At 31.5% G+C, this 20,562-nt stretch overlaps 2 protein-coding genes across 2 annotated transcripts; both read left to right on the forward strand.

Moving 5' to 3' along the window:
• Positions 1-8,260: 8,260 nt before the first annotated feature.
• On the forward strand, positions 8,261-12,675 carry LOC137813558 (LEAF RUST 10 DISEASE-RESISTANCE LOCUS RECEPTOR-LIKE PROTEIN KINASE-like 2.1). Its single transcript, XM_068615888.1, has 4 exons — positions 8,261-9,321; positions 10,554-10,586; positions 11,212-11,235; positions 11,355-12,675. The coding sequence occupies exons 1-4, from the start codon at positions 8,493-8,495 to the stop codon at positions 12,617-12,619; spliced, it is 2,151 nt and encodes a 716-aa protein (XP_068471989.1). The 5' UTR covers positions 8,261-8,492; the 3' UTR covers positions 12,620-12,675.
• A 6,098-nt stretch (positions 12,676-18,773) lies between these two features.
• Positions 18,774-20,298, forward strand: LOC137815446 (uncharacterized). Its single transcript, XM_068618574.1, has 2 exons — positions 18,774-19,525; positions 19,613-20,298. The coding sequence occupies exons 1-2, from the start codon at positions 19,463-19,465 to the stop codon at positions 20,102-20,104; spliced, it is 555 nt and encodes a 184-aa protein (XP_068474675.1). The 5' UTR covers positions 18,774-19,462; the 3' UTR covers positions 20,105-20,298.
• Positions 20,299-20,562: the final 264 nt, after the last annotated feature.

Consider the following 20,562-nt stretch of genomic DNA (forward strand, 5'->3'; position numbering starts at 1 on the left):
CCCTCACACCTCTAGATCTTCTTCCCATTCCTGTACTTGATGAGGTTCTATGCAAAGACGGTTTTGAAAAGGCTTCTTTTGTTAAGGATTTACATAACCGCAACAAGTTACAAATTGAGAAGAAAGTTGGTAAGTATGCTGACACTGCCAGTCAAAGGAAAAAGGCATTAATCTTTGAACCCGGTGATTGGGTTTGGCTTCATTTGAGAAAGGATAGATTTCCTTCTCTAAGGAAGTCCAAACTTATGCCTCATGGTGATGGGCCTTTCCAAGTCATCAAGAGGATTAATGATAATGCCTATGAGTTAGATATGCCCACTACTTATCTTGGTAGTAATTCTTTCAATATTACTGATCTCACTCCTTTTGCTGCAGGTTTCCCAAATTCGTGGACGAATTCTCTCCAACCCGGGGAGTATGATGGAAACCAAGTAGAGGATGCTCAAGCCCATGAAGCCCAAGCCCAACAAGGGGCCCAATCCCAACAAGGGGTCCAAGCCCAACGAATCACTAGGAGCATGGCAAGAACTTTGGGACAAGAGTATAATAAGATGGCTCTTCTTATTTCTTTTATAGAATAGGGGTGCGAATGTAATAAATAGGTGTAAGTACTAAGGGAGGCTAGGGGGGAGTGTAGATAGGAGTTAGGAGGTGCCAAACTAGGAAGGAAAGTCACACTTCCTTCATGCACTAGTTGGCGCCGAATTTGAGTCTCATTTGAGGCACATTTGGCTTTGCATTTCAGCACCTTATAGGCTATAAATAAAGGTGCTGCCCTTGTACAAATCAGATTTGGAATTTAAAGTAGAGAGACTATACTCAAATTTAGAGAGAAATTGTGAGTCTTGAGTCTTCTTCTTCCTTTGCCTTATCTTGTGAGCTATGGTGAACTTCAAGTGGCGGCACTCCTTCACTTATCTTGGAACAAGGCTCCAAGTGGCGTGAATTGCTTCTCCAAGTCTCAAAATCCAGCAAGTTCCTTTCTATAAGTGTTCTTCTTTCATTTCTTCATTTTTCATTCGGTAGTTCTTAGTTTCTAGTGTTTTCCTTTCATGTGTACCGATTACAATTTTTGTTTCTAGCTTTGTTTCCATTTTTCTGTTCGATGCAGTAGCTTTCCTTTTCATTTCTGTTCGGTTGTTTAATTCTGTTCTTCTTTCTTTGTTGTTGATTCCATTTGACAATATATGGACTTCCATATGAGCTTTGGTTTGGTGCAAAGTCTTGGTGAGTTCTTGAATTAGAACATTGATCCAATTCTAAGTAAAGTGCCAGTTCATGACCAACTCAAGTTGCTCCTAAGAATGTCAAGGAATCATGTATTCTTGTTGTTGCATTCACATCATATCAGCATCCATATAGGTGTTGGAGACACACTTGTACAGAAAATTACACCAAAGGTTCACCTATAGGAGTTTAGTTATGTTCACATGGGTATGAGAGTTACATTAACATTAAAAAATGTATGTGTGATGACGATTATTTTTGTATATTTTATCATTTATAAACGTCACTACTTACAGGTGTGGTGTTTCGTGTGCCACCATATCTTTGGTCACCACAAAATATAATATGGTGGTCTATTGTGAATCACGATAACACGTGTCATGTAATATCTAGTATAAAGTGACAGTTTTAAGCGGTGTAATTTATGTTAGTTATAAATGTCATAATTTTCTAGCAAATTAAGACAATTTTACCGCAAATAAGAGAGCTTTTAAAAACCACTTTAAACGTTCTAGTACGACATTTGTAATCGTCATTATTATATTAAATTGTGAAATATTATATGTTAGTTACAACTATTAAATACTTGAATATTTAATATTACAACTTTTAATATTTTATAGAACCTATTTTTATAATTTAATTAAACATGTTTTCACATATTAATTTCATAACATAATTAAACTTCATAAATACTAATAATTGAATAATATATATACAAATTTATAATTAAAAGAAGACTTCGTGGATTATTACATACGGATGTAAAATCAACATTACATACGAATTCTATTCCGTGTGTAACTTTGGCACCATAAAATAAAATTTGCAGTGGATGGGATTCAAAACCAGGTTCCTTCAGTAATCAAGGAAAATTTAACGACTACCATAGACAAATTCTTTAGTATTATCATGATTTTTATTATACTTATTATTATTAAAAATACTAATAATATTAATAATACTAATAATATTAATAATACTAATAATATTAATAATACTAATAATATTAATAATACTAATAATATGAATATACTAATAATATGAATATAATATTAGTAATATGAATATAATATTAGTAATATGAATATAATATTAATAATATGAATATAATATTAATAATATGAATATAATATTAATAATATGAATATAATATGAATATAATATTATTAATAATAATAATAAGTATAATAAAAATGATAATATGACCAAAGAACTTGTTTGGTCTAGTGGTTAATGCTTGTTTTATTCCCTTCACTTGATCCTACAATGTTTTGGTGATGGAGCACCACTTTTAATGTTCGGTGCCTGAAATAAATAAAAATATGTTTAAAGTTAATTTTCAATTTTTAAAAAGTAAATTAAAACAATATTATAATAAAATTTTAAGTATACTAATTTATACATCATTAATAGATGCATGTACTAAATGTGTTGCCATTGGAGCAAAATGTTCTCGCACGTCTGATCTAGAAGCAATGTAGCTACCAGAGTATGCATTTGGTTCCTTACAATTGCAAGCTTAGTTTCCATCTTTTCTACCTTCTCTTCACATTTGGTGAAGATGCACTTGAGGAAGCATGGTTCATACCGCTTAACCTTGTTGTGGATTTTTTAAAAGTAAGGCTAGGACAGGCTCCATATAGCAGTCTTCTAACTCGACCTAGATGCTCTTTTCCAAAAATGACACAACATAGATCATTTTGGAGATATATCTTATGTAGTTTTTGGATTTTCCAGCATTCATTCATCAATTTTTTGCTGCATAAAATTGAAATGTTTGATTATGTTGAATTTATGGGAGTCTAAGTTCAAGAAGGAGGTGAATTGTACTTAGGATAATTTTTGCAAATGTAAACTTTAAGAAATTCTGACAGAAAAAGAACAGATTTATTTAAAGAAGCAAGATCTTGAAAATCGAATCAAGTAAGACCAGGTTCTTTAAATTATGATTCAAAACATAAGCATTAAAAACAATTTTCCAATTCAAGAGTAGATTCACAGTGCACTTAACAAAATTAGTTTTTTTTTTAAATGCTAAATTCAGTTCTGCAGTATATTGATTTGATAAAAAAAAACTTGGGTTTTGATAACTTGATTTTAAGTATAACTCTGTCAAAGATCATGTTGGAGATCTCACATCGACTAGAGATTAGAGTCTTTCATTGTATATAAGTGGGTGCAAACCTCAACCCTATGAGCCGGTTTTATGGGGTCGAGTTAGGCTTAAAGTCCATTTCGTAATATGGTATCAGAGCCATTTTCGAGTCTATCCTAGCGAGTGTTTGTGTTGGGCCTATCGTGCCACCCGCTATCGGGCCGCTATCGGACCACCCATAATATATAGTCCCACGCACGAGCTTCTATCTATCACTCTCGGCGTGAGGGGGGTGTGTTGGAGATCCCACATCGACTAAAGATTAGAGCCTTTCATTGTATATAAGTGGGTGAAAACCTCAACCCTATGAGCCGGTTTTATGGGGTTGAGTTAGGCTTAAAGTCCATTTCGTAATAGATCAAGCCTACCTTGTAATTTAAAATTCTTTCCAGAATCTTAAAAACAAAATATGAATTAGACCAATATTGTAGAAAAATAACAGATTCAATTGAAAAACAACAAATTCAATTATTATAGTTTTGCAAATTTCTCAGTCTTAGATGTAGTGATTTATATGAAAGAAGAATTGCACACAAAGATTTATACTGGTTCACTCAATCTTGAGCTACATCCAGTCTCATCTCACACCAAGATGGATTCCACTAAAAACACAACAATCTTCACAAAAGATTACAAACAAACCAGTTCTTGAACCCTACAAGAACCAACATTACAAGAAAATCATTGATTAGAAACCAATTTTAGAGACCAAAGATAATTAGTTGCTATAGTGACCAGATTAGAGACCATTTTGGAGACTAAAAACATTTTTGGCTTCTAAATTAGTTTCTATTATTGTTAAATGGTTTCTAAATTGGTATATAATAAATTACCAAGGTTTTAACTACTAATTATTTAGATTCTAAATTTGGTAGCAAAAATCTTGGTAGCTAATTAGATACCAATTTAGAAACCATTTAACAATAATAGAAACTAATTTAGAAACCAAACATTATTTTAGTCTCCAAAATGGTCTATAATTTGGTCACTATAACAACTAATTATTTAATGTCTCTAAAATTAGTTTCTAATCAATGATTTTCTTGTAGTGCAAGAATACAAGCTGAAAAATCTTATTTCAGCAAGTTTCTTCTTCAAAAAACACTATCAAGAAGCATACACAAATACTCCTTTACAAAGAAAGAGATATAGGAAAGAGAGAACCTTGTTTGTAGACTAAGGAATTCAAACCGGATCCCCACAACTGCAGCATAATCCCAAGCCAAAAGTGAAACCAGCATAAGAACACTTTTTTTTAAGAAAAACTTTCAAAAACTAAGCTCACATGAGAATCTCAAAGAAAAACTCTTGAAAACGGTAAGCAATTTGTATTGCAAGAGATGATTTGCACTAAAGTTGAGTCATCCTTTTATAGGATTCAAATCTTAATAGTTTTCCAAAATTGTTTTTAAAAACTATTAAAAAACAACAAGTTAAAGTTTAAAAGAACAAGTTATATTTTGAAAAAGCACTTGATGGTAACATAACCAACCTTTGGTTAGTTAAAAACATAATATGTGAACAAAACTGAATTTTGGAGACAAACAAATTTTTGAAAACTCAAAATAGTTTTGGTGCACTACAATTAAATAATTGTTTTTTCTAAACAACAAATTAATTTTTTTTGCAGTGAAACTAGTTTGGAAAAACTTGAACATATTTTTAAAACAACTTTTAAAAGACCCTTGTGCTTGAGATCATTACCATGGTTATGGAATATGAGGTTGAATCAAAATGCAAAAGGTCACTTAAGCAACCATATTCTAACTAAGACCATGATATACGTTCATATACAACTCCAAACTTATTTTCTTCATCAAACAAGTCTTCATGAAAGTTGAGCAGAATCTTCACTATCTTCATCAAATTAGTATTCTAAAGGCAATATAATGTGTAAACAACAACACTTTTACTTAAAATAGTGCACCTAACTTAAACATATATGTTGGACCAGAGTTTCACTTCACCAATTTCAACATAATTGCAAATTTATTTTCAACACAATTCAACAATTTCATGTGAAACAAAATTCATATTTTCACTTAAAATTTCAACTTACAAATAGGAACCAAATAGAAAAATTAGAAAATATAGTGAATCTATCAATACAAGAAAATCATTAAATAGAAACTAATTTTAGAGATCAAAATAATTAGTTACTAATTGACTAAATTAGAGAACATTTTATAAACTAAAAAAATTATTAGTATCTAAAGTAGCTTCTATTTATAAAATAGTTTCTAAATTGATATCTAACCATTAGCTACTTACTACTTTATATTTTAAATTAGTCTTTATTAGTCTTTTAGAGACTGATTTAGAATCTAAAATGTTAGTAGCTAAAATCTTGGTAGCTAAATTAGATACCAATTTAGAAAACATTTTATAAATTTTTATTGATAAAAGAAAACAATTTATATACGGATAATTTTGTAATCTCTAAAATAATATCTAATTTAGTCAATATAGTGACTAATTATATTTTGTCTCTAAATTATATGTTGGACCATAGGTGTGCTTTGATACCACTTAATGGAAGTGAGAAGTGCTTCCATGTGGTTCAGCTTCACTTTGAGAGAATAAAGTGAGTGGAAAAGGCAACAGAAGGTTTATATGGGATGTATGGAAGGAATGACAAAGAGTTTCACAAATAAACTAGAAGAAGTTGAGGTTCTTCTTTACAAAATTCCTAGGCCAGGTTAGCTTGAACACTAGTAAGGAACAAGTTGAGATAAGAGAGTAAATGAGTTTGAAGGCAAAGTTTCATTACTCAATGCAAGTCTGAATTTACATGAGGGAGAGGTTCTTATTTATAGGCAGGGAAGGGGAGGAGAGGTAGTGTGCTCATGAAACCTAAACCCTAGAGTTTGAGCCTTACTGTCCAATCATTTTTAAACCCTAACTTGCTGCAAGTTAGGGTTTCTATAAGCTTCCCTTTCACCTCTAGTTCTCATTCAACTTGTGACCTAAAATACAAGGTCAAGAAGGAAATCTCCTATTCTAATATTTACAAATTTATACAAAAGTATTTTTTTGTATCTCTACTCTAAGTTTGAGTTGTGGTGACTGACTTTGCCTGGATGGATCTTCATCACTCAATATATACACTCCATAACCGATTAAGGTTAAAAACATAGGGGAAACTGATTATGCACAACAAAAAAACGCACTTATTAATCGATTATGGGTTCAAATACTTTGCAAAATCAATTATGGCTAAGGATAAAAGCGTTACATAATCAATTATGCAGTGAAAACATGTGGTTAATTGATTATACATGTAATAAAACACCTTGCATAATCGATTATGCATGTATTAAAATGTCTTGCATAATCGATTATGCATGTAATAAAATGTCTTGCATGATAGATTTTTGCTTAAAAAATATACCAGTTAATCGATTATCTTACATGTTATAACCCATCCGTAATCGATTATCCACTTTAAAAAAAGACATAATCAATTTTTGGTTATATGTATTAAGAGTGGTAATCGATTTTGAAAGTTTTCCAGGAATGGTTTCTTTAATCCTCTCGGACAGTAGCTCTCTCAAACAAACAATATTGATATGTGAGTCTCAAATGAACTGAACAATGGCACAAAGCTCTTTGCAAAAGGATCTCAAATGCTTTGAAATGGTGCGCAAGATGTTAACAATCACAATCTTTTAAAACATTTTTTAAAAAAGCAGAGTTAAAGATGCTCTCACTGGGTGGATTCTTTATGCATGCTTGGCAGTGTCTCATGCTAAACAAGGGCAATGAAATAAAATCCTATACATTTGTGTGGTTTTTACTCGACTTTCTATATTATTGAGAGAAGAAACAAATTAGTCCCCTACTCATTTTTCAATCTCCGCACTCTCCTTTACGTGCAAGCAAAGCATTAAAAGAGTTTTTTCAACCATATTGTTTTAAAAGCGTGGAAGTTTGTTTGTAGTAGATAGTGTTTAGAATCCATGATGAGTAATGTGAATCTAGTCTATGTAAAGTTTTCAAAAGATAAATTATCTTAGATCTAATAATTAAGATTTGATTATATCAACTTTATTCTATACCTTAGTCTCACTATATTGTTATAAGCTAAAATTTGTAAGTTATCACATGTAGTTTATCCAAATTAAATTTTTATTTTTAATTTGTACAACTAATCTTAACTTGTGAAAAAAAAAGTTTATTAATATTTTTTTCTGAAAGTGGTCGCAAAAAAGCTGCTCCAAACATGTAATATCATCATCTCCTTGATAAAGTTGGCTAGTGGCCTAGTTGGATAAAAAAAAACTAAAACTAGTGGTGTACTGGGCATCCTTGATGCATGTCACTGAATATGGAGAATACTTACATTAACCGTAAATATTATTTTTTAATCATATTTAGAGTTTCGTATTAATAATATACAATTTATTCACTGTTTCATAACAACAACTGCCACTGTTTATAAGTTTTCTTCTATATAATGTGATAAAGGGCACGCGGCCGTAGTCAAGATTGTGGTACTGAGACGATTTGTTGGAATTGCGAATAACACACGGTGTCAAAAATAGCATGATTTTAGGTCAACCCCATCAAAAGATAAACTCGTGAAATAGATGGTTTTAGAAAGAACATTTAACTTAATCATTATCTTTCCATATCATTTATTGAGAGATTTGTTTATTTAATTCCATTTATTATGTAGAAAAAATAGGTCAATGAAAACGTATGTTTAGAAATATATAATTATAGTTTTCTAATATATTCCTTTATAAAAAAATCCATTAATTGCATTAAAAATATTGCAATCATAATTTATTAATTTATTTCTAAAAACATATATAATATTTTTTAATTGTGTACTCATTTTTTTATATTATTTAAATTAAAATATAATTAATAACTTCAAATGAATTATATGTAAATTAAAATCGTAAACATTAATTCCCAACACGTTTTCATCAGAGTACTTTGGAAATTAGTTTTGGTAGATGTGGTGTGGTGTGGGAAAGAGTAAAGAGAAAGTGTGAACAAGGAGAAAAGTGGATGAAGGTTGCGGCACTTTTGAATTCAAGATGAGAGGGAATAATTAGAGCAAGAAGGGAGAACAGTTTTGATGGAAACATTTTGAAGGATGGAAAATGAAGGCTGGAATAGGTGTTCTTGCTCTGCACGCACTCTGGTGTCAATAATGGCTACAATTATTCTTCTATTCCAACCAGATTACTGTATCGCTAAGCGGCAACCACCGTGTCCTCCTTCATCATGTGGCCAAATTCGCAACATATCATACCCATTTCGCCTAAAAGGCGACCCAAACCGATGCGGCGACCCAAGGTATGAGTTAGACTGCGTTAACAACGCCACTCTCTTAACCTTGTTCTCGGCAAAATACCATGTACGAGATATCGACTACGAGCGATACAAAGTCGTTGTGAGTGACCCGGGTCGAGAGGAGGAGGGGGCTAATTGCTCCTTCATCCCTCGCAATTTCTTAACGGACAGTAATTTCAGGCCCACGGGCCTGGTTGGCCCGGACGATTTCGGATCGCAGCCGTTCACTTGGGAACCCTGGGATACTTTCAGAATAGGGTACTTCAACTGCGTGAATCCTGTGAGTGACGATCCACGGTATGTTGAGGTGGGCAGAGGTGAATGTGGCAGCGGAGGGCACGTGTACGCTGTTTTGGAGCCATCGCTGTATGAGTGGCGGGTAAAGGACATAAAGGTTGGGTGCGTTCTAATGGTGGCTACAGTGGTTGATTGGACACCGAAGGAGAATGTTAGTTACGATGAGATCCGTGGCGTGATAAGTGAGGGAATTCGGTTGTCGTGGTTGCCTGTTATTTGCGAGGATCGATGTGGAAGGGGAACCGATTGTAAGGTGATAAATGAATCCAAGGGAGAAGTTGAGTGTGAGAAGCATTACTGCCATTACGCCTACCAAACTACCGATAAATGCGGTATTATCCACTTTCTCTATCCTTTTATTTCATATTATTAGTATGCATGACAAAATATACTTGAGTTTGTCAGTCCATGTAGATTAGTCAAACTTTTTATATTGTTTATTAATTATTAATTAAATATTATAGAAAAATAATTAATTTATCATAGAGCTTTTACATGGATGTGTATGTTTTATGTTTATTATCTTCTTCTTTTTTACATTTTACTCTTTCCGACTTACAAATTTATATTTATGTTGTATTGTCATAAAAGTTGTCACTTATTTCTCTCTATATATATTTATATTGTTTGAAATTGTTTGGTGTATAATTTTGGAATTTAATATCTGACGTTACAAAATCCTATGTTGTGTTTAAAGAGAAAATATGCTCATCACAAAATTTGTCATAAAAAGTTTATAAAATAGATTTTTTTTATCATAATTCAATTTTTAAAATAAAATTTGTTACATTTTGTGAAAAATCCTTTTTGTCTTCTCGTAATATTTTTTAATGTATTAACCTATAAATCTATCATAATGTATGTGAAAAGTGAAGTTGAGTATCATTGTGAGTTTTAATTTTATAACTTAAACTTATTTAGGTGGTTTAAATATATATATATATATATATATATATATATATATATATATATATATATATATATATATATATGTGCGCGCGCGCGCAAATATTTTATCTGGTCCTTTTCTTTCCCTGGTAAATGGATTCTGAAATGTTTTTGAATTTTTCTATTATCCTATGTTTTTTTATCAAAATGGTGAATCTTTTCATGAACACAATTAATACAACAATAAAAAAAAATATTAAGCATGAACAGAAAAATCTACCAATATTTTAGATTTCAAATGTATATTGTTCCACTTTTTTTTGTAATTTTTTAATTTTAAAGTTACTAATTTGAGATTATACACTTAGAACAATTTCAAATTATAATAAAAATAAATTTGAACGTAACTAATATAAAAGTTAATAAATTTATTAAAATACTTAACAGATGCAAATTAAAGCTCGCCTTATTGGAAATTAGACATAACTGTTTTTTAAATATTTAATACCTTTATTGGACCATCCTTAATCACGTGCATCATTACAGGTTTTCGTGTGAATTTTCTTAGGATTCTCATGTTTACTTACACAAATAGGCGATTAATTGTTTCTCTATATAAATTTTGTTCGTTAATTTTCAAAATTGCATATTAACTCTATTGTTTTCCGTGTTTCAGAACCTTGGCAACAGATTTTTGGCTATATTCGAGGTAAGTAATTATTTCTGTCTTTATTCTTTTTTTCATATTTCTATTTTGTTAATTTTTCTAATTTAATAAGTATTTATCAGATTCTTCATCAATGAAAAAGTAATTATATATGTCAAACTTTAGCCATTCAAATTTTATATAAATAATATTTTGGTCTTTGTAGTTAATAGTATAATATACACATATATACATATAATATACACATATAATATACACATATATACATATAATATACACATATATACATAATATATATATATATATATATATATATTCATAAACTCAAACAAATTTAATTTAAATAAAAAATCTCACTTATATTAATTTCTTTAAAAGATGTAAATTATTTTTAATTTGCATAATTTTATTCTATATTTTTATTCTTAATTTCTTAATGATGAAAATTTTACTTAAACATACCCTGTATCCGAAATTCAAACCTTTTTACTATTTCATTATGGTTATGAGGAGAAATATTCTGTAACTTGCATTAGATAGAATTAGAATTATAGTTCTTTTACTTCTCTTTCTCAAGTCAAATACTCAACTCTTTTGTTTTTAAAGTTATTTTTAAATTACGTATGTCATTTTTTTATTAACACGATCTTTTATATTTTTATTGCAGCTTATCTTAGAGGCGTTATTTTTGGTAAGATCCTTCTCTGTGTTTTCTTGAAATTGAATTTACACCATACAACAATTTTCATTAGTTTATGTTATTGAACGATGTTATGAATCAGACCCAAGTATGTTTCTATATCTTTGTAGGAATAGGTAGCAGAATAACATTCAGCACGAAACAATTGGACAACGCAGTTGGACTGCAATTTTTTGATGGAGGAATATTCATAGGACGAAATATTATACCAATATTTTTGGTTGCCAGATATCTGTTTGGAGTTGTACTTATTCTTCTGCTATTCATCTACAAATGGAGACGAAGACATTTTTCAATATATGAAAATATTGAAAATTTCTTGCTAGATAGCCATCTAAATCCCATTAGGTACGAATACAAAGAAATTAAAAAAATGACTGGAGGTTTTAGAGTGAAATTGGGTCAAGGAGGCTTTGGTGTTGTATATAAAGGAAAACTCCGAAGTGGGTTGGATGTAGCAGTAAAGATGTTGACCAAATCCAATGATAATGGACAAGATTTCATGAATGAAGTAGCTACCATTGGAAGAATACATCATGTAAATGTGGTGCGTCTTATTGGATATTGTGTTGATGGAAAAAAGCGTGCTTTGGTTTATGAATTTATGTCAAATGGATCATTAGATAAATACATTTTCTCCAAAGAAGAAAGTACCCCTTTAAGCTATGAGAAAATATATGAAATATCTATTGGAATAGCAGGTGGGATTGCATATTTACATCAAGGTTGTGATATGCAAATTCTGCATTTTGATATCAAGCCTCATAATATTCTTTTAGATGATAATTTTGTTCCGAAGGTTTCAGACTTTGGACTTGCAAAGCTACATGCTACAATTGATGGCGTTGTCAATATCACTGCACCAAGAGGAACATTGGGTTATATGGCTCCAGAGTTGTTTTACAAAAATATGGGTGGGGTATCTTATAAAGCTGATGTATATAGTTTTGGAATGCTTTTAATGGAAATGGCAAGTAAGAGGAGGAACTCAAATCCTCAAGCAGAGAACTCAAGTCAACATTACTTTCCCTTTTGGATTTATGATCAATTTCAAGAAGATAAAAATATTGACATAAGAGATGCTTCAGAAGATGACAATATTCTAGTGCAAAAGATGTTCTTGGTAGCACTTTGGTGTATTCAATTAAATCCAAGTGATCGTCCTTCAATGAATAAGGTGATAGAGATGCTTGAAGGGATGATTGAAAGCATTGAATTGCCTCCAAGGCCTTCATTTTATAAAAATGAAACATATAGACGTGATGATACTAATCCTGGCTTCACTGAGTCCATTTACTCTGATAGTCAGCCTGATGAAAGAGTAACATCAGATTTACCAAAGAGTATTGACAAGGACATAAGTAATATAACATAAAAGTGTAATCTTGATTGGACTAATGGATTAATGTGAAAGGTTGTTCCTTGGATAAATTGATTTGGTAATAGTTATTCATCAGTGTAGGAGATTCTGACTTTTCAAAAGTTTCATGTGGTAAAGAAGTCATTTTTTTCCTTCGTCCTTTGTTTTGTTGTCACTTTTTCTGTTAGGTGTAAATTGAAATATGATTCATTTTGTACTAATATATTTGGATTTAACATTTAAAAGTTATCATGTTTTAAAATATATATTTGGATCAAAAGAAAACAACTAAAAGAAATTGGTCCACTTATGCGAAAGTAGGGTAATTTAGTGTTGAAAATTGATCACCTATATAAAAAAAAGCTAGAATACAAAAAGAGGAGGAGGGGGAGTTGAGTTGTGTTTTAATACTTTTAAAAAAAAATCATTATATCATCTCATAATGTAAACAAATAGACAATAATTTTAGTTTGATACACAATTAAAACAAAATTTTCTAAAATTTTTTGTTTCTTTTGTTAAGGCAATATCATAGTATGTAATGAACAAAGATAACAAAAAGAAAGATTTACTCTATGATTTTATACTAGTTCATCTGATAGCGTAGACTACATGCAATTCTCAATGAACTGATTGAGTTTTACTATGTAGACTATTGTTACAAGTTACAAATCGAGTATTATTTGGAATGCAACATTTCCTGGCTAACATGTAGGAACAACTGACTCTTGAAGGACGTGGGTTGAGTGGAGCCTTAAGATTCAATTCATAGTGAAAAAACAACAAATCTTCTAAAGATCATCTTGTCAAACAACAAGATCGTACGAAAAGAGCATAGAAAGAACAACACAAAGATTTTATACTAGTTCAACCAAAATCCAGGTTGTGTCTAATCCTCTCAAGCAAACTACTTAAGATATTTCACTAATCAAGGCAACACCTTAATTAAACACAGTACACCAACCTTTTTAGGATACAACGAGTAAACCAACCTCCTTAGATTTTCCTTCTCAATCTCCCCTTGAGATTGAGAACTCTTAAAGAAACAAAGAAAACACTTTAAAAGAGAGCACAAGTAAAGCTCACATGTGTATCACTTCACATAGTGGTGAATTTACAATGGTTTTCTCACAATCCAAAAATGGACATTCAAAAGCTGATAGAACTATAAGAACTTTTGTAACTCTATATCTTACTAATAGCAAAGAAGATTGAAACGGCTTGTAGCATATGTATGTGTTTTTCTTCGTCTTTGTTCACTTTACATAACTTCATGAAGAAGACTATTGATGTTCTAAAACACAAGGCATGATCCTGTGCATAAATCTTCTATGCATATATTCATCTTTATTGTTATAGACGTTTTTTAAAGGAAACTTCTAATGTGATCTTGATATGAGTTGATTTGCAATTACACATGTTTTTATAGGTTGCACTTGGATTAGGATTTTTTATTAGTAAGATAAGGTGATAATTCAGTGAAGATTACCACTGGACACGAACTTAACCAAGTGGTTAAGTAAGTATGAAGGTTCTCTTCAAAGAGCAAAGTGAAAAAGACACACTCTATAAATTAATGAACATGAAATTAAACATAAGAATTGATAGAGAATTTGCAGAAAAATGGAAGATGATTGAAAGAGATAAAAGAGAAGGGATCTTAGACGGATGAAATGTTCATGGAGGTGGAAAGGTGGGGGGAATCACGCCATTTGGGAGAGGAGAGCTCCAAGATGAGTGAGGAAGGGAGTCACCACTTGCAGAATTCTCTATCAAGATAAGACTTGGAGGAAATTTAGAACACTCATAAATTCACTCAAGTGGAGTTTTTTTACCCAAAATTCAATGTGATTTACAAGAGGGCAAGGCACTATATTTATAACTTAATGTACCTTATGGAGCAAGAGGAACACATGGGGAGGGCGTGAATGTGTTACACATGGAGAGTGTCTTCTAGAAACTAGGATAAAAATGTGGGGACGACACATGGGAAGGTACTTCTAGAAGCTAGGTTGAAATGCGGGTTTGACACAAGCCCAATTTATGCTATTTAAATCTTATTCTACCGAAATACAAAGCAGGAAAAATAACTGGTGCTTAGGTCCATAATTTGTGCTATGGTCTTGGTAATTTTCAAAGGCATAATGGGCTCTGAGTCACTGGTTGTGGACTGAGTCTGACCTAGTTCTGAGTCCCGTGTCATGCTCCTGATCATCCTTCTAGAAGGTTGAGCCAGCTCAATGGATACTCTATCAGTCAGGGTTTCATCAGATCTTTATTATGCTATTACTTTAATTCTATCAAATGAAATAATTCAAATGCATGCAAAATATTTACCATTTAATTGCACATATATTAATCAATTAAGTTCTTTTATTTCTTTATAAAATCATTTCTATACCATTAATTGTATAAGATATTTTTACATTAGTTTGAAGACTAGATAATATATTCGTTGGTAACATTTTTTATTAAGTAAATATTATAGAAATGTCCTTTGAACATTTCGATTTCAACTTATTAAAGATTTAACCATATTTAAAGAAAAAACACATATTGCATTAGTCTATTGCAATCTTTTTATATCCTTTACAATTGTACAAAACATTGGTTAGAATGTTCATAAGATCATTAATAATTCATATAAAATATATATAAACACTTAGAATTTTTTTTATCATTTGAACATTCATATAAGCTTTACAAGTCATTAAATCATCTTGAGATATGTAGAACGTCTATACGGTCTTAAACCGTTTGGGTCTCAACATAACATCCCAAGTATTTTTTGTAACACAACCACTCGTGGCTAATACAAGTATTTTCTTTTGAACTCGACAAATCCTAGCTAACCCATTGTGTATGCTTGCAACTCGGCCACTCTTGGCTAATACAAAGTATTGTTTGGGCGATAAACATTCTTCCCTAAGACATTAAGTATTTTTTAGAATTCAGACATTCTTTGCTAAACAAACTAGGTTTGTATAAAGAGAAATATTCACCTTAAGAAGTAGACTTTAAGCCTAATTCAACCTTAAAAATTGGCTTGTAAGATGAGGTTTGCACTCACTTATATACTATAAATTGGTCTTATCTCTATTTAATGTGGGATTCCAACACACCCCCTCACACCAACAATAGCCAACTCATGCGTGGGACTATTGATGAACATAATTTCTTTAACACTTTAAAGCTTTAATCATAGATTCTTGGATTGTAATCATGAAATAAACCCATTATTCTAATTGAGATTCATCTAATTGGGTTTGTTTTGGCCTTAATTGTTATTTATGTTAATCTTTTGTTTTAGTCACAGAAGACGGTCTTAAATTTCTTAGACCAAATGATTTGATGGTTTGTCTAGTAGAAGCGTCTAACCATACGATCTGATAGAAGCGTCTTATTAGACGATTTGATAGAAGTGTCTACTACTACGAGTGAGCCAAATCATGTGAAAGTCGAAGTTGTTCTTTGAATCAAAACAGGAAAAAAAATCTGAGATAAACAATTAGAGAATTAAATCTGCAAATATCTCAAAAAAATAATTGGAAGCAAGTCTTGTACATGAATATTCTCTCAAATTTCTAAAATTGAAAACCTCCAGATAAAAGCATAAAAAACAAAGAAAATTTCCTTCAAAAATATTGTTCAAGAAAATCTTCTCTAAACCTAGTTTAATTTCTTTTTTGTATTTTTCTTTCTTTTTTTTCCTTCACATGGAAGGCTACAACCTTTCCGGTTAATTACCTTGTGATTTCCAATTGATAGGGTTTGTTTTAATAAAATTTTGTTCTTCAATTTTCTATAGCAGATTATGCTTTATTTTGTTTTATCTTTTTGAAATCAAGTTTCTATCAAAGGAATTGTTTTTTAACACTTGTTGAAAATTCAATTATTTTCTTTATTTAGATTTCTTAATTAGTTCACTTAGTTCTAGTGAATCTCTTGTTCCCTAAGTTCGAGAGGTGGAAGATAAAATCTCACAAGTAAAGACTTGAAACTAGTGAGATACTAAATACATCAGTAAACACTTCCTTGCTTATAAGATTTGTTGAATTTAATTTACGCTTGCTTGATTAAGTTTGACATATGCGTGAGAATTTAAGGATGATAATCTTAAGAAAACCAATGAGGAAGTCGTGGTGAATAAACTTGGGATTCAACATGCGTTCTCTATTGTTTTAATCATATTTTATATTTTACTGTTCAACAATCACAACCCCCCTTTCCTTTATTGTTATTGCTAATTCTCATTGTAGATAAGTTTGAATACTGTCTTCACTGGATTCATTGGGAGACGACTTGGGGTCACATGACCTTGTCTATATTATCATCTCTTTAGCGTTAGATGATTTATCACCTCATTAGACGGTCTACGCTGGAATATTTTAAATTTGACTATTGAATGACAACTATCAATTATATATTTATAGAGTATTGATATTTAGACACCTCCATTTGCGTTGCTCCAGAATACATCCCTCTAACGTGGCGCTTCTAATATTAAACAAATAGTGCGTGGGTCCCAGTTGCTGAGGTGGAAAAATTGAAACGAAAATTGCATTTGAAGAGTGCATTTCTGAAATGAAGAACGTTTGAAAGGTGCATTTTAAAGGGAGACCATTTGCGTTTGAGGGTTGTTGGTTGCGAACGAAGACGTGCGATTCTGTGTGTGCCGTTCAACGAAAGCAGGAGCAAGATTTGGAAGGATTAGGGTTTTCGATTGGGGCATTTTCGATTGCGGAGGTTTTTGAAGGGAGAAGGAAGCATAAGAGAGGTGTGTTGCCATCTTGAGGTGTTTAGGGCTTTCGTTTAAGAGTGCGATTTCCATTTTGAGGTATGTATTTTGCTTTCTGTTTAGGGCTTTGGTACGGAGTTATTTGTTTATTGCTTTGCTTTCTGTTTTTTAGCATTGAGTGCAGTGTAATTTCGTTTGTTTTTTTGGTGTGTGGTTTTTGAGTTTTAAAGTTTAAATGCATTTGGATTTCATTGTTTTGTGGTATGAGAATTTGGGACTGGTTTTGAAGTTTATGTTTCATCTGTAAAATGGTAGAGTGTGGACAAAACACACGCCAAATTGTACTGTTATGATAAACTAATGGCAAAACACAATAAGAGCAGTAACTGTTTTGTATCAAAGTCCAAGTTTAAGTCATGCCCTTAGTGTCGGACATACTTTATTTAGTACATCTAAGATTAAGTAAGCAGTAGATGCTTTGTGAACGAAATATGCTTTGGAGTCAAAGGTATATTTAGTTAAGAGTAAACACAGAGTATATAAGTATAATTTTAATGAAAAACGAGTTGACATTGTTTTCAAGGTGAAGAATGAGGATTACAGCTTATAAGAATTCAGAAGTTGCATGGTTTAATCTTGAAAGATATGAGAAAGTGCTATCAAACCATGATTTGTGTCTGCAATAAGGAAAAGATTTCTTTAACAAAAAAAATTAAAACACCCATACATTGATAAATTATTATAATAATATAATAATATTTTAAATTAAAAAAAAATATGATTAAGATTAAAATATTAGTTTATTGGAGTGTGAAGTATATGTTTTGCTATGTGTATCTGGTGTTAAGATATCATCATCTAAAATGAAAGGTAGTCTGGTTAAAAGGATATATTAAAACCTAAGAAAATATTTCTATTTTGAGAGATGAATTGTGTCAATAATCCGTGTCTCAAAACCTTGTCTATTGGGATTTTTTTATTGGCTTGATTGCTCCCATTTGTAAGTGTATGTTGCCCTGTTTGATGAGCTGAAGACAAGTGCCAATTGATGCCACTTTTCTGATGATACTGCTTACTAATTGCTTGGAATTAAATTGTAGTGTATAGTAATTGTGATCCTTAACTCTTCTTCCAATATTTAAAATTGATAACATCCATTCTGTAGTAACCTCCTGACAATCTTTTACAAATAATTTGTTACTAGCGGCATTGAAATAGAGATATGATTCCTCTTTGTATGGAGAAAACTTTATTAGAAGAAGTGTATGTTGGTTTGGTTCTGAACACGAAACATTCACACAAATTATTTTTTCTTAATTTTAAATCAACCAAAGTTAGGATTATGATAGTCATTTTTGTGTGTTGTTTGCAAAGTCCTAAAGGAGGAATTGTTTGGGGTATCATATATTTTAATTATTATAGTGTATTTGTATTTGATTTTGATATATAGGTGTTTAGGCATAATTGCAGGTCAAAGCGTTTGGCTGTTGTGAACATGGTTATAAGTTTGCAACAAAAGAGTATTATACAGTCCACCCCATTTGGATGACTTTTGTTTGTTCGTGAGGACATCAAATTGAGCCGTGGACTTTTAAGTAAGTTATGTAGTTCTTGGGTGGAGAGGAAGCAAAGTTTTTCAATTCAGTATCAATTTGTGTCGTTTAGTTTGGTAGATGTGTGTTTAGGTGTAGGTCTTAGAGTAGGTGGTAGAAAAATTGATTTAAGGAAACTTAGTATTATATCTCACATAAGGAGTTTTTTTGAAGAAGGTCATGTAACTGTGGAAATGATATATTCTGTTATTTTGAAACTTGGGAATGATATTTCCTCAGAGAACTTTTGTAAGTTGTATATCTTGTTAGGTTTGTCGGAGTTTATTCTCCCTAGTAGATTGGGTTTAGTTCATGATGGGTTGTTTAACCTTGTTGATGATTTAGACAAACTTGATATGTACAATTGGGGGTTTAGTGTATGAAATTTTGGTTGATAGTTTGTGTTCAACTTCAAAATGGATTACGCGGAGAAATATGTCGTATATCCATGTGGATGGTTGCGTTTACCTCTTGTAGGTAATATGAAACATTTTTGTTATTGGTAAATGTTTGTAATAATGTCGTATCATGCATTGGTTGGATGTTAGAGTTGGTGACCATGAACTTGGACGTGGTTTGCGTAAGAATAAGGTATGTTTTTTTTTTGTACTTTGTATTACATTAATGTTGTTTTGAATGTAGATAATTAATTTTGGAATTATATATGTCAACAAATAGGTTCTTCTTGAGTTATGTGCTTCCAATGAAAAACTTTGCAGTAAATTTGTTGAAGAAGCTTTTGACCAAATTGGGTGTCGAATTACGAAGAAGAAACCAACAAAGGACGAAGTCCGTGCAATGAGGGTGAAAGTTCTTGAACTGATGCGGAAATCTGAGGAGCAGGAAGTATTAATCACAAGTACGGAGAAAGAGGTGAATGACATAGTTGAGTTAATTGCACGGAGAAATTGTCTTCGTCGTGATACTCAGTCAGAAGTAGTTGAAGTTGAACCTCTTGCAATGGATTGCACATACTTGAAAAAGGCAGAAAGCAGTCATGAAGATGTAGATGAAGATAAACAATTACATGTAGATGAAGTCCAACCAAATGAAGAAGTGAGAATGTTTCCTAAAATGAACGGTGAACCGAGGAAACGTTTCAAGGGTGCTGTTTTGAAAACACCTTGGAGCACATATTCAAGGAGGAAGCCAAAAAAACCCAAAAGCTGATGCTTCATTAATGGATATGTTTTTAGGTGCTTTCTGTTTTTAAGTTAGTGGATTTATGCTTTATTGACATTGTTGAAACCATTGTAATTTGTAGTATTGCACCAATAATTTTGTTCAGGAGTAATTATTGTGAAAACTCTGAATGTGTAAGTGGATTAATTTTGTTATTCATTAATAGTATTGTTATTGATTAATTATGTAGTATTGTTTTTATTATTCAACTTTGTACTGAATGGTGGCAATTATATTGTCAACCCTGTTTGCATCCAAAAAACCCAAAAGTTATATAGTCTTTCACCAATGAATGGGCTGAACCTCCAATGAGGTCCTTGGACTCCCATGTGAACCCTCTTTGCATCCAGAAAACCCAATATTAATCTGTCACTTGCAGGACAAAATGACAGTGCAAGAAATTGAACATAGGTCCCCAGTTAAAATCAAAGGGGTCACCACTTACA

Source organism: Phaseolus vulgaris, chromosome 1 (genome assembly GCF_000499845.2).
Source record: "Phaseolus vulgaris cultivar G19833 chromosome 1, P. vulgaris v2.0, whole genome shotgun sequence".
Lineage (NCBI taxonomy): Eukaryota > Viridiplantae > Streptophyta > Magnoliopsida > Fabales > Fabaceae > Phaseolus > Phaseolus vulgaris.

What these genes read in the sequence shown, in the direction of transcription:
- LOC137813558 (XM_068615888.1), top strand. Translation starts at nt 8,493, where the DNA reads ATGGAAAATGAAGGCTGGAATAGGTGTTCTTGCTCTGCACGCACTCTG. An exon ending in GATTTTTGGCTATATTCGAG is followed by an intron (nt 10,587 to 11,211) that starts GTAAGTAATTAT and finishes TTTTTATTGCAG; the next exon opens with CTTATCTTAGAGGCGTTATT. An exon ending in TCTTAGAGGCGTTATTTTTG is followed by an intron (nt 11,236 to 11,354) that starts GTAAGATCCTTC and finishes ATATCTTTGTAG; the next exon opens with GAATAGGTAGCAGAATAACA.
- LOC137815446 (XM_068618574.1), top strand. Translation starts at nt 19,463, where the DNA reads ATGCATTGGTTGGATGTTAGAGTTGGTGACCATGAACTTGGACGTGGT. An exon ending in GTGGTTTGCGTAAGAATAAG is followed by an intron (nt 19,526 to 19,612) that starts GTATGTTTTTTT and finishes GTCAACAAATAG; the next exon opens with GTTCTTCTTGAGTTATGTGC.